At 38.3% G+C, this 14,320-nt stretch overlaps 1 protein-coding gene across 2 annotated transcripts in view; it reads right to left on the reverse strand.

Annotated features, from left to right (window-relative positions):
- Nucleotides 1-14,320, reverse strand: part of LOC130921740 (receptor-type tyrosine-protein phosphatase gamma-like) — a 346,401-nt gene that overhangs the window by 275,601 nt on the left and 56,480 nt on the right. For both annotated transcript variants that reach the window (XM_057845976.1, XM_057845977.1), the window contains exon 2: nt 5,977-6,093. In XM_057845976.1, the coding sequence (XP_057701959.1) occupies nt 5,977-6,093 (117 nt within the window). The remainder of the gene's footprint in view (nt 1-5,976; nt 6,094-14,320) is intronic.

The raw sequence follows: 14,320 nt of genomic DNA on the forward strand, positions 1-14,320 counted from the left end.
CGTGAAAAATAAAATTTTCCTTTTGAATAATTATTGAGACATATACACAGTCCCATTTGCTGGGGCATACTCAAATTTGTAGGGGTTAAGTGACATTAAAAATGTCATAGATGACACATTTAATAACACATTTAATTTGGGTGATTCCAAAGCTAGCTTTACATACAGTTACATAAACATTTTAACTTTGTAACATTAAAAATGCGGTACTGTACCATGAACTAAATTAAGTTAATCTTGCAGTTTTAGTCTTTTCATGGTGACCTCAACATCCAGAACATCTAAAAATTAACTCACGTCAGTCTGCGTTCATCTCATCGCTAATTATTTGCGAGTGCTGCTACAATACTTAAACAGTTGGTCAACAAATATCCTCTTCAGGTGATGTATAAATAATGCTGAATAAACAACCTCATACAGTGGTATGGAAAAATATCTGAACCTTTTTTAATTTCTCACATTTCTGCATTAAATCACCATCAAATGTGTCTGATCTTTGTCAAAATCACACAGATGAAAAAACAGTGTCTGCTTTAATTAAAACCACCCAAAAATGTATATGTTTTCCTATTATAATAAGGATAGTATGCAAACAATGACAGAAGGGGGAAAAGTAAGTAAGTGAACTATCGCATTTAATATTTTGTGTCCCCAACTTTGGCAGCAGTAACTTCAACCAGACGCTTCCTGTAGCTGCAGATCAGTCTGGCAAATCGATCAGGACAAATCTTGGCCCAATCTTCTCTAAAAAAACTGCTGTAGTTCAGTCAGATTTTTCCAAAACTTCGGTGGAGTTTCCAAGTGCCTTTTTGCGAACATTAAACAAGCAACAATGTTTTTTTTTAGACAGCAGTGGCTTCCTCCATGAAGTCCTCCCACGAACACCCTTCTTGTCCATTGTTTTACATATAGTTGATGTGTGCAAAGAGATATTGGAATGTGCCAAGGAATTTTGTAAGTCTTTAGCAGACACTTTAGCGTTCTTTTTTACCTCTGTGAGTATTCTGCGCTAAATTCTTGGTGTCATTTTTGGTGGACAGCCACTCCTTGGGAGAGAAGCAACAGTGCCAAACTCTTTAAATTTGTAGACAACTTCTCTGACTGTCGATTGATGAACATCCAGACTTTTAGATAGGGTTTTGTAGCTTTCCCAGCTGTCTACAAATCAACAATCCTTGATCGCAGGTCTTCAGACAGCTCTTTTGACCAAGCCATGATGGACATCAGACAATGCTTCTCATCAAGACAATTCTTACCAGGTGTGTGTTTTATAGTGAGCAGGGCAGCAGTAAGCCACTCATCAGTGATTGGGCACACACCTGACTTAAATTGTTGGTTAAAAATTGGTTTCGATTGTTCTTTAAGTCTCTTTAGGCAGAGTGTTCACCTACTTATTTTCCCCCTCCTGTCATTGTTTGCATGCTATCCTCATTAAAATATGAAAACCTATAAATTTTTGGTTGGTTTTAGTTAAAGCAGAAACTGTATTTCCATCTGTGTGATTTTGACAAAGAACAGATCACATTTGATGGTGATTTTATGCAGAAATGTGAGAAATTCCAAAAGGTTCAGACACTTTTTCATCCCACTGTAAATTGACATGAAACTGGACAACTGCAGACTTCATTTAACAAAGTACAGTACTTTCATACTCCCCTGATTCTCTTTTTAATCAGCAACAGGTACAATATATGGATAGGCTATTGTCCTCTCAGTCCATGGTATACACATTGATACAAGGACTTCTTAAAAGGTGTGGCAATATTATGGCAGTGAAGCCAAAAAATCAATACATTTATCCACAGAGTGTATAGGTTTGATCCTGCATTAGGCACGCAGCTACTGACACAATTACAGAGGGCAGTCACATAATGCAACACCCTGTATACCTTGCACGCATGTCCCAATTTTTTTGGTGGCAATCCTTTAATAAAGATGCGCACACACTAATACAGAGACACACATGCTCATGTCTAGGCTTTTATGTGATGTCAGCCAAAGTATGAAAGACACAAGGCTGATGGAAAAACAGCTGTCTTTGTCCTCAGTGTCCTTAGATTATGAAGCACAGTAATGTTTCCTCTTTCCATAATTATTTTAACAACCGTATTTTTCGGACTATAGGTTACACCTGAGTATAAGTCGCACCAGCCAAAAAATGCGCAATGATAAGGATATATAAGTCGCACCGGAGTATAAGTCGCATTTTGGGGGGGAAATTTATTTGATAGAATCCAGCACTAAGAAAAGACATGTCATCTTGAAGGGCAATTTAAAATACAGTAGAGAACAACAGGCTGAATAGGTGTACGGTATGCTAACATTACATGACGCTAGAAGTTAGATAGTGCCTGATAAATCCAGCCCGACCCGACCGGCCCGCGGGTATTAAAGCCCGAGTCCGATCAATAAACTTGATTTGCTTACCCGAGCCCAAAAAACCCCAATATTTTATGTTTTATTTGTAGGCACGAGCCCGAAAAACAACAAAATTTTATGTTTTATTTGTGAGGACTCTGGAGAAAGAGGAAATGCGGGGATGCGATGCATGGTTGCATTTTGTGTAATCACGTTTGTGACGATGCCAGTGCATATATGCTTAATGATAACAAATTAAAGTCTGTCTTTCGTAACAAATTCTCCAGTTAAACAAGACTCTAAGATGGATATTCAATAAACATTTATTTCTTTTATATTTGCGTGTCTGTTCTAACAGGCGGATAGTGGATTTGACATTTATTTTAATCTCCTCGAGTTGGCAGAAAAAAAACGTTTTCTCAATGTTTAATTAGTCTACATTTTTCTATGATCATTATAAATGCATTTACACAATGAAATAACGGTGGAAAAGTTTGTTGAATATATTTCCCGTATGAGACCAAAGCACATTCATTTACATTCAGCGAAACCGACACAGGTTTCCGTATAGCATCCTTCAACAATCAATTTGAATCCTTTGCATATCCCACTCCTACGGCAGTTGTTTGCTTTTCAATTCCCCTGTCTTTAGTTTGTTTTTCACTCCTATAGCTGCTCCATATTGAAAAGGAAATACCAGGATGCTCGCGAAAGGCCCCAGGGCGCGGGAGGGGAAGATTGAAAAGCGAGCGGGGCCACTGCGTTCACTTGCGCAGGCATGCACAGCACCTTCTCTGTTTTATCCAAATTATTTATTTTATTTAACATCCATACGTTGTTTTAGTATAAATATATTAATATATATTTATTTTTTAAAAAGTTAGCGAGAGAAGTCGGCCAGACCCGACCGTAAATAATCACACATAAGTCGCTCCAGAGTATGAGACGCACCCTTTGCCAAACTATGAAAAAAACCGCAACTTATAGTCCGAAAAATACAGTATTTTTTTAGCACGACAGTCTCACAGTAAAGAGGTCTTGGAGATTGACTGTTCTCCCAATGCTTGCATGAATTCTCTTTGTGTAGTCCAATTTCCTTCTACTTTGCAAAGCTTTCATCTTAATACCCCTTCAGACCTGAGCATGCTGCTGAAGGACATGACGCGTTCGCGTCTTTAAACCAATAAATACACTGAATTTAGTTGTGACTGCAACTTCTAGGAGATGATTGGACGAAACTACCCATCGAAATCAAATCATGAGGTTTAGCGCACCCTCTTTTCTATTTTTGGCTCTTTGAAAATGGCTGAGACAAAACGCAACTTCAAAAAGTCAACCGTAAGTGTCCCTTTCTTATCAAAAACACATTAATAATAACATTAAAAATAACCAGTAAAAGCATGAAATATCTCCAACCAATAGATTGCACTTTGTTCTGGTCTTTGAGTAGAGTAAAAATCAGAAGAGACTTTTTTTTTTTTTTAGTCCAGCAGAAAAAAATGCAGGTCTAAAGGGGTTTAGTTGACTAAACATCTAAATTCTTCTTAAGTGTGGTGTGGATATGAAAACGTGGGTATGAACACCCGTCTTTGTAACTTTACATATGCCCTGCAGTCTTGAGACTGAAGTCCAGGGCATACCCTTCCTCTCAGTAGGACTCAATTATAAAAATGTATCTATTCCGAGACTTTGTAATTAATTTATCCTTACTGATAACAAAAAGACCCACATTTAAAGTGCCACAGCACAAAAACCCGGCATTTGGGCCTGTCTAGCTATTTAAAATTCTTATTGTATATCCACCATGAACACCAATCTTAAATTACGCAATTGAAGGCTGTGACACAAAAAGAGTGAAGCCTCAACCCTATGTGATGCTAAAGAAATTAGAACAGGTGAAAGTGACAGAAAGAAAAGCTCAGAGAGCAAAGCAAATATATCGAATTGATCAAATATACTCTATGCTTTTTCTTTGTGCTTTGTAAAGAACAATTTTTGTCACACTGTGAAATCTCTAATACATTGAAAATGTCCTGTACTTTCATACTGATTTATGTATAAAGTGCATTTTCTGAAAGTAGGTTTTGAAAATTTTAAGTGATAAAAAGTGGTCGAGCGCCCCCTTTGCTACAGTGTTGATTGTGCATGCTGCCAAGGAGTGAAGGTAACCAGATCACTCACACTCAACAGGGACACCAGTAGCTTGCTCAAGGTTGTATTATGCTTCGGAAGCAGTGATTGAATCAGACATCTTGTCGTTACACCACATCATATCTACCACCCAGAGGTTCTTATAGGCCTTTTATTTTGAAGGCCGTAGTGCCAAACAGGGTCTCAGTCTGTCGTCCATGTCACACACCGATGATTTAACAAGAGGGCTTTGCCCACAATCAGTCAGCCTTACATTTTTTGTAGTTCAAGGTGTTTGATGGCAACAGAAAGGTGTTTGATGGCCAAGATTATGTACTGACCCATCTAGTTTATCCACAACTACCTCTCCAACAACTGGAAAAAATTGGTATTCTAAATCATTAAGATGATTAGGGATGGGTATTTTGACTCATTTCCCTGCCGACTAATCTCTGATTTTATTTGCAACTAGTCGAATAGTCTATAAGCAGAAAAGCTCAACCCAATTTAATACATATATTAAATTAAAAAAATTCAAATGGAAAAGTTTTGCGTATTTACGAGCTATTTTGGGGGGGGTGGGGTATGTCTCTCGCCTGGCTGCTCAGCCTGTTAACAAAGAGGCAAAACTAAAGCCCCTTTCAGACTTATATCACGGTAAATTCCTGTGTAATGTGATGCGGGATTTTCCCATGGAATGGCTTTCAGACACTGGGATATGTACCAGGAATTACAGACACTTTCAGACTTGTCCCATGTTGGCGACTCGGCGCTCTCTGTGCGTGGAGGGCGAGAAATGGAATTCTATAACCTGGACATTACTTCACTTTTGGTCGGCATCGGGTGTTTCTTTCTGTCTTTTTTTTTTTCAGTTTGTCACGTTGCAATGTTTGTTTACCGCTTTTCATCTTACTGCGAAAAAAAAGGAAATGACAATCAGTTCGCCATGATATTTACGTCATCAGGCTTCGTGCTGTCACCCGGGAATTGAAAGGCTGCTTTCATTTTGCTGCGGCCAGGTGAAGACCCTGACATTATAAGAGGACGCGACTCGGTTAATGTTCTTGTCATCTCTCTCTCAGTCGATCCGGGAAATTGCTTTCAGACGTAAGGGCTACCCGTTTAAATCCTGGCATTCACCGGAGTTCAGCATATGTCTGAAAGGGGCTCCAGACATATGATGCTGCGTTTAATCAACTAGCAAAATACAAAATGTTTAATTATAAGTAAGCGGTTAAACCATTAAAGGACGAGTTGCGAACATCCCTAAAAATGATGAAATGAATTTAAATAGATGTGACTTTTTCATCAACGTGTATATAAGGATCACAATCATATGTGCAATGTGCTTGCTTTTCTCCAACTTTCAAAACAAACTAATGCCATGAGCAGTCATTTTTAACAGAACAATAGCAACCACACTTTTCCTCGTGGTGAGACTCTGAAGCCAATATTCTTGCCATTCTCACACATAAGCACATAAAATACCTGAGTATGCCCAGTAGGTCTCTTCAGTGGCAGCTCTCCTCAGTCGTGTCTCTCCAGCCCTGGCTGTACGAAGGCCTTGGACAGGGGCACAGGACTCAGCTTGGTTTCCTGTCAAAACTGCAGGACAGAAGAACAACAGGGACAAGAAGGTTAGCATAAAGAGAGGCAGTGAATCATCAGCACTCTGCAGCCATGGCTGGATACCCACTGGGCCAGATAATATCCAACTGTGTCTTTAGCTGAATTATCACTCATAAGCACATTTAGAGTGGGGAAAAAGGTCAACAACAAAGAAAAACGATGCTGTGGAACTGAAGTGAAGTAAGGAAACAAATAATTCAGTCCCATATGAAGAACAATCCCTAATGCATTTACAAAGAATAAGATAAAACATAACCACCGAGAAATGTATGAATTATTGTATAACTCCTCACTACCCCTCCTGATCTAAACTTTCAAAATGCCAAGGGAAAACTCAACACCGCAACAAGAATTGTTTTACATACAAACCGTAAATGGGCTTTAACTTGTATAGCCCACCATACCACCTTCAAGGCACTCAGAGGGCATAACAGTATCACCTCATTTACCTACTGATGATCAGTATTGTTAATAACAGCGTTAGCGTATAACGGCGGGGTTTTTTTTTTCAGTAGTGGGTAATTTAATTAATTACTTTTCCCATCGTTGCAATGACATTACCATTACTGAGGATGTGAAGGGGCGGGTTACTAAATTTTGGTTGAATGAAGCGCAAGTTATCTGATTTTGTCACACACCTGCCATGGAGAGGGCAGAGTGGGAGGGAGCAGGAGAGAAGGAGGTAGTGATACCATTGCAAACACGATGATGATTGGCTAGGTGGCTCAGCACGTTTTCATTGTAGACTATACAATATTATAATAATGTTTTTGTTTTGTTTTTTTTAATTAACAAAATAGTCAACTGCCCTAGATTTTTCTTGAATGATGTAACCATGAACCGCTTTTTCATCAAAATAACTAGAGCAAAGACAGGAGAGGCAGGAGATTCAGAGCCTCACCTGTATATTAAAAATATATATCTAGAGTGGGGCAAATAAGTATTTAGTCAACCACTAATTGTGCAAGGTCTCCCACTTGAAAATATTAGAGAGGTCAACATGGGAACCCCTCAACCATGAGAGACAGAATGTGAAAAAAACCCAGAAAAGCCCTTTGTTTGATTTTTAAGAATTTTGCAAATCATGGTGGAAAATAAGTATTTGATCAATACCAAAAGTTCTACTCAATACTTTGTTATGTACCCTTTGTTGGCAATAACAGAGGCAAAACATTTTCTGTAACTCTTCACAAGCTTTTCACACACTGGTGCTGGTATTTTGGCCCATTCCTCCATGCAGATCTCCTCTAGATTAGTGATGTTTTGGGGCAACACGGACTCCCTCCACAGATTTTCTATGGGGTTAAGATCTGGAGACTGGCTAGGCCACTCCAGGACCTTGAAATGCTTCTTACAAAGCCACTCCTTTGTTGCCCTGGCTGTGTGTTTGGGATCATTGTCATGCTGAAAGACCCAGCCACGTCTCATCTTCGATGCCCTTGCTGATGGAAGGAGTTTTCACTAAAATCTTTCGATATATGGCCCCATTCATTCTTTCCTTTACACAGATCAGTTGTCCTGGACCCTTTGCAGAAAAACAGCCCCAAAGCATGATGTTTCCACCCCCATGTTTCACAGTGGATATGGTGTTCTTCGGATGCAATTCAGTATTCTTTCTCCTCCAAACACGAGAACCTGTGTTTCTACCAAAAAGTTCTGTTTTGGTTTCATCTGACCATAACACATTCTCCTAGTCCTCTTCTGGATCATCCAAATGCTCTCTAGCGAACCGCAGACGGGCCTGGACGTATACTGGCTTCAGCAGGGGGACACATCTGGCAGTGCAGGATTTGAGTCCCTGGCGGCGCATTGTGTTACTGATAGTAGCCTTTGTTACTGTGGTCCCAGCTCTCTGTAGGTCATTCACCAGGTGACTAGGTGTGGTTCTGGGATTTTTGCTCACCGTTCTTGTTATCATTTTGACACCACGGGGTCAGCTCTTGCATGGAGCCCCAGATCGAGGGAGATTATCAGTGGCCTTGTATGTCTTCCATTTTCTAATAACTCCTCCCACAGTTGATTTATTTACACCAAGGGTTTTACTTATTGCAGATTCAGTCTTCCCAGCCTGGTGCAGGTCTACAATTTTGTCTCTGGTGTCCTTCGACAGCCCGTTGGTCTTGGCCATAATAAAGTTTGGAGTGTGACTGACTGAGATTTAGGACAGGTGTCTTTAATACCGATAGTGAGTTAAAACAGGTGCCATTAATACAGGTAACGAGTGGAGCCTCGTTAGATCTCGTTAGACCTCGTTAGAAGAAGTTAAACCTCTTCGACAGCCAGAAATCTTGCTTGTTTGTAGGTGACCAAATACTTATTTTCCACTCTAATTCGGAAATAATTTTTAAAAAAATTAAACAATGTGATTTTGTTTTTTTCCATATTCTGTCTCTCATGGTTGAGGTTTACCCATATTGACAATTACAGGCCTCTCTCATCTTTTCAAGTAGGAGAACTTGCACAATTGGTGATTGACTAAATACTTATTTGCCCCACTGTATATACATTAGGGGTGCAATACACACAAATCAAGGTTCAGTATGTACCTCAGTACAGAGGTCACGGTTCGGTGCAGGTTCAGTACAACAGGAATAACAAAAAGGCTTTTTTTCTCACAGTATTTGAAAGTTAGAGTTTTTATCCCGTTACACTCTTATATAGGTGAAATTAAAAACGATAAATTAAAACAAAAAAGTAAAAAAGTGTGACCTATGTTTTTTTTTTCTTTCTTTTTAATGAAAAATCATGGCATGAGGAACAACGTGGGGTTCAGTATCTTGCTCAAGGATACTTTAACATGGTCACCAGTTGAGGGAGAAGGAACACAAAACATTTGGGTAGTGAGATGACTACTCTACAGTACCAATGAGACATGGCACCGCACAAGAAACAGTGAGTGGCCCTGAGATATGTTAAAAAGAATGTGTGTGTCTATTGGCTGTAAGACAAATTGACTCTACATGCATGAAATTTTGGATAATAGGGAAAATTGACATAGACCCTTGCGTCCATTGAAAAATAATTACGTAGCAAATACCAACATTTATCGTCCCATAATGACCATGTGGGCACACATTAAAAATGCATGGCAACCAATCAGCTGTGTACAATACACAAAGATTTTCAGCTCACTTGGTCACTCTTGGAAATGAGTACGTACAACTAAAACAACACTAACTATAGTGTGTCTTGCAACAATAGGTCTAACAAACATGACATGATGAAAAAAAAAAACTTTTTAGAGTTGTCAAATATTATCGGGTAGCCAATAATGTATGCAGATTAAAGCATTTTAAAATATCGGATAATATCAACATTGTTTTTTCATAATCCGCTTTGGGCCAATATGCTTGTTGCCTTCAAAGTGAATGTTGAAGCATTCTGCCTTTGTATAAGGGCTGCTTACAGCTTTGCACAGCAGTTATGCTAAATAACTAATAGATGACTCCAAACTAAGATGCTTGGGATTTGTTACAGTATGTGAGCAGAGTGATTTCAACAATAAATACAGTGGTGCAATACAGTTACTTTTTTCCTAACATCGGTTCAAGTAATTCTCTTACTTTTCACAGTATGTTTATTTGGAAAACCTTGAAGTTGTTACATTTATCATTGTTAAAGCACCCAGTGGGGCATCACATTACAATTGGCCATAATATGTTTAGCCTACGACCACATATATCAGTATTGGTTTGATATCAGTATCAGATTTTTTTTTGTTGGATAATATCAGGATATCGGTTAGAAAGTCTTTATCAGACAACTCTACTTATTCTGTTGTTCTATTCCTTAGTACGTTAAAACAACAACAAAAGATTATATGAAATGAGAATGACTCATTTCATTTAATATCATTGTGTTGTGGTTCAAATGTTGTAGATAGTTGGCTTATATTGTTGACACATCAGCTGTGGAGTTTTTTTTTTACACATCTTCTGACTTATCCAGTATCTTGTAAAGCATCGCCACAAAAGCTTCTATGCCACATTGCACATTGTGCCATTTTTGCCACTAATACAAGTCCCGTGTGAAGTGAAGGAAGCACTGCTCAGACTCATTATAGCTGTATTGTTACAGCACAATGAATGACTCAAAAATAAAAATAAAAATATGGATGCAGGGATATGTGCAATTCATCATATTAGAAACTGTGTACTTTGGTAATATTCACAGTCTAATGTCAACCTTGTGGGTTTACTATTGATTATTGAAATAATTATTTTACCACATACTGTTGAGATCATTGAGCTTACCCAACTTAAGCGGGGACAGGGAGGAGTAGGGTTGAATATTGTTTGGATTTCATCCTATCCTGGTTACTACTTGGTAATTTATAAACAGTTCTGCTTCTGAAATGGTTCTTGAACCGATACTTAGAAAAGAAAAAAAAAAGAATATAATATATAAATATAAACGGATATTGACGGTCCTCATTGTGTTTGAAACAGAAAATTAAAAACATCATAATGACTGTGGATTTGTGTGTGAGATCAAATATACCAAATGGTAAAAATAGCATTTTGCGAGCACATATTATGATTGATTTTCATACCAAGTGTTAAACAAAAATGGTCTGCAGCTTTAATGACAGTGAATCAATGTGTGTTGGAAGAGCAAAATTTATCCTTGATACTCCCTTTGGGTGTTTTGCTAGAGTTCAATAGCATTTAAAATTGTGAATGATAGTTGGTTAGACTGCCCTGCGTAAAAACAAAACAAATCAGTGCAACAAACTTCATTTTAAAACAAAAATATGCCAAACGGAGGTCCCCTTTACACGTTGCTGATTGCTGTTAGAGCGTCTCCGATTAAACAGCCCCTTAAACTGGTCACCCATCACAAATGGAGGAACTCCAATGTTCATGCATTCCTTAATTAAAATGCACAGCACATACATGATGGGATGGGATTCTGTTCTTCACCTTGGCTTGCCTACTTTTCACTTATCTCTATTAATCAGGCTTTAGAGCCACAATGAGAATGAGAGAGAAAGGGCATAAATACAAGAAAATCTGCAGCAAATTACAGTTTTGAGGATTCTCTTAAAATAATTTTTTAGAGCTGCCTCCATTATCATTAGTACTTATTTGGCACTTACAGTGGTATGAAAAAGTATCTGAACCTTTTGGAATTTCTCACATTTCTGCACAATATCACCATCAAATGAGATCTGATCTGTGTGATTTTGACAAATTTAATGAGGATAGTATGTAAACAATGACAGAAGGGGAAAACAAGTAAGTAAACCATCACATTTAATATTTTGTGCCCCCACCCCCACCCCCCCTTGCAGCAATAACTTCAACCAGACGCTTCCTTTAGCTGCAGATCAGCCTGGCATATCGATCAGGACTAATCTTGGGCCATTCATCTCAACAAAACTGCTGTAGTTCAATCAGATTCCTGTGATGTCTTGCATGAAATACTATCTTTAGGTCATGCTACAACATTTCAATGAGGTTCAAGCCTGGTCTTTCACTTGGACACTCCAGAACGTGTATCTTGTTCTTCTGAAACCATTCTGAAGTTGATTTACTTCTGTGTTTTGGATCATTGTCTTGTTGCGGCGTCCATCCTCTTTTTATCTTCAACTGTCTGACAGACGGCATCAGGTTTTCTTGCAAAACATCCTGATAAACTTTTGAATTCATTCTTCCATTAGTGCAAGTTGTTCAGGACCTGAGGCAGCAAAACAGACGCAAATCATGACGCTCCCTCCACCATGCTTCACGGTGGGGATGAGGTGTTGATGTTGGTGAGCTGTTCCATTTTTCCTCCACACATGACGTTGTGTTTTACTCCCAAATAATTCAACTTTGGTTTCATCAGTCCACAAAATATTTGGACAAAACTTCTGTGGAATGTCCAAGTGCCTTTTGGCGATCATTAAACGAGTAACAATGTTTTTTTTAGACAGCAGTGGCTTCCTCCGTGGAGTCCTCCCTTGAACGCCATTCTTGGCCACAGTTTTACATGTACAGTGTATCACAAAAGTGAGTACACCCCTCGCATTTTTGCAGACATTTAAGTATATCTTCTCATGGGACAACACTGACAAAATAACACTTTGACACAATGAAAAGTACTCTGTGTGCAGCGTATATAACAGAGTTAATTTATTTTCCCCTCAAAATAATTCAAAATATAGCCATTAATATCCAAACCCCTGGCAACAAAACTGAGCACACCACATGGGAACTACGTACATCCCTAAATGTCCAAACTGAGTACTGCTTGTCATTTTCCCTCCAAAATGTCATGTCAAATATCTGCAGAAATGCGAGGGGTGTATTCACTTTTGTGACACACAGTAGTTGATGTGTGCACAGAGATATTGGACTGTGCCAGTGATTTCTGTAAGTCTTTAGCAGACACTCTATGGTTCTTTTTTTACCTCTCTGAGTATTCTGCGCTGAACTCTTGGCGTCATCTTTCGTGGAGAGAAGCAACAATGCCAAACTCTCTCCATTTGTAGACAACTTCTGTGACAGTCGACTGATGAACATTCAGACTTTTAGAGATGGTATTGTATCCACTGTCAACCACTCATCAGTGATTGGGCACACAGCTGACTTAAATTGTTTGGTAAAAATTGGTTTCAATTGCTCTTTAAGTCTAAGTAAGTAAGGCAGAGGGTTCACTTACTTATTTTCCTCCTTCTGTCATTGTTTGCATGCTACCCTCATTAAAAAATGAAAACCTAGCAATATTTGGTGGTTCTAGTTAAAGCAGACACTGTTTTTACATTTGTGTGATTTTGACAAAGATCAGCTGAAATTTGATGGTGAGTTTATGAAGAAACGTGAGAAATTTAAAAAAAGGTTCAGAACTTTTTCATACCACTGTATCATAATCTTTCTTATATAAAACATAAAAACCATTCGATGCAAGTATTTGCTTTTCGGTGTTTTCGCATGGTGTTTTATTATATTATAATAATTATACATTATTGCAGTAACATTTTCTAAAGATGGGTATTATCATGATTAGATTTCTGAATTACTAATTCTAACTCACTGGATCAGTAGTAAAATTTGTGTGGATAGTGACCACTTCATTTGAGCAAAAAACTAAATTTAGTACATTGTTAAGAAACCTGAGCGCAATTTATTGATTTCAAATGCATCTGACAACTTGTAAATAATATTTAATTGGTAAACTACTGTAATCTACTGTATAATAAACAATCACTATGTACATTACCAACTGGAAAATGCAAACGTTGATTTTGTTTCTTCGATATTTGAATAAGTGAAAATTGTTCCAGTGTATCTTAATAACGTGTGTGTCACTCACTTTTTTTTATCATATTTAATAGTAGTAGTAACATAATAATAGAGTAGTAGCATATTTATTAACATTATTATTATTTTAAAGAAAAAAAGAACCTTAAGTGTGAACAATGGGGTTGTGCCTGACTGGCTGTCGATCACAGCAATGCAGAAAGATCACTACACCCAGCATGACTTCATGTTTTCTGGAGCATCGGCCAAGGGTAGGGAAAGTCACACGCACAGCACACATACACACACACACACAATCTATGAAGCGAGCAGAAAAGGTTATCATCCATGAAGCTGAAACTCTGGGAGGCAAATGCATGCAGGGAAGGTTGAGAAGCAGAGGCATAAAACATGGCTACAATATACTTAGAAACTTAAAGAGCTATACTATTTAAAGTATAAAGACAAACTTTTCAATCAAAGCACCTTCTCTCTTGTCTGCCCTTGAATCTTCACCTTCGTCAACCACATTGATTGCATAAAGACAGTCAGGCAGGAAGGCTTGCTACAGAGGGATGCCACTCACAACCCTCTACCCCGCTTCCCCAGTAGACCACCACGGCGCCAACCTCCATGAACACACACATGCTTGGTTAATTAATAGCTTGTGCTCAGTGAGACAAGGTCATGCTGCCTTGGGACTACAAACAATCCCATGAAACTGACACCTACGGTAAGACACAAGACAGGAGCTGTTAACACACACCTCTATTTTCTCATCACAAGTGAACGCTATCATGTTTTCCCTCTTCCATCTACTCTCACAAACATTTGCTTTCTAAGCACCTATCAATGTGTAAGTTTCTGTTGCCTTATTATTGCAGCCACATTCATGAGATTCAAGACAGATCTCTCATCATTATCATTTTTTTTTTTAAATAATTAAAAGTAGACATTATTTTCCTTTAGCGCAAGAGTTA

This window comes from Corythoichthys intestinalis, chromosome 9 (genome assembly GCF_030265065.1).
Source record: "Corythoichthys intestinalis isolate RoL2023-P3 chromosome 9, ASM3026506v1, whole genome shotgun sequence".
Lineage (NCBI taxonomy): Eukaryota > Metazoa > Chordata > Actinopteri > Syngnathiformes > Syngnathidae > Corythoichthys > Corythoichthys intestinalis.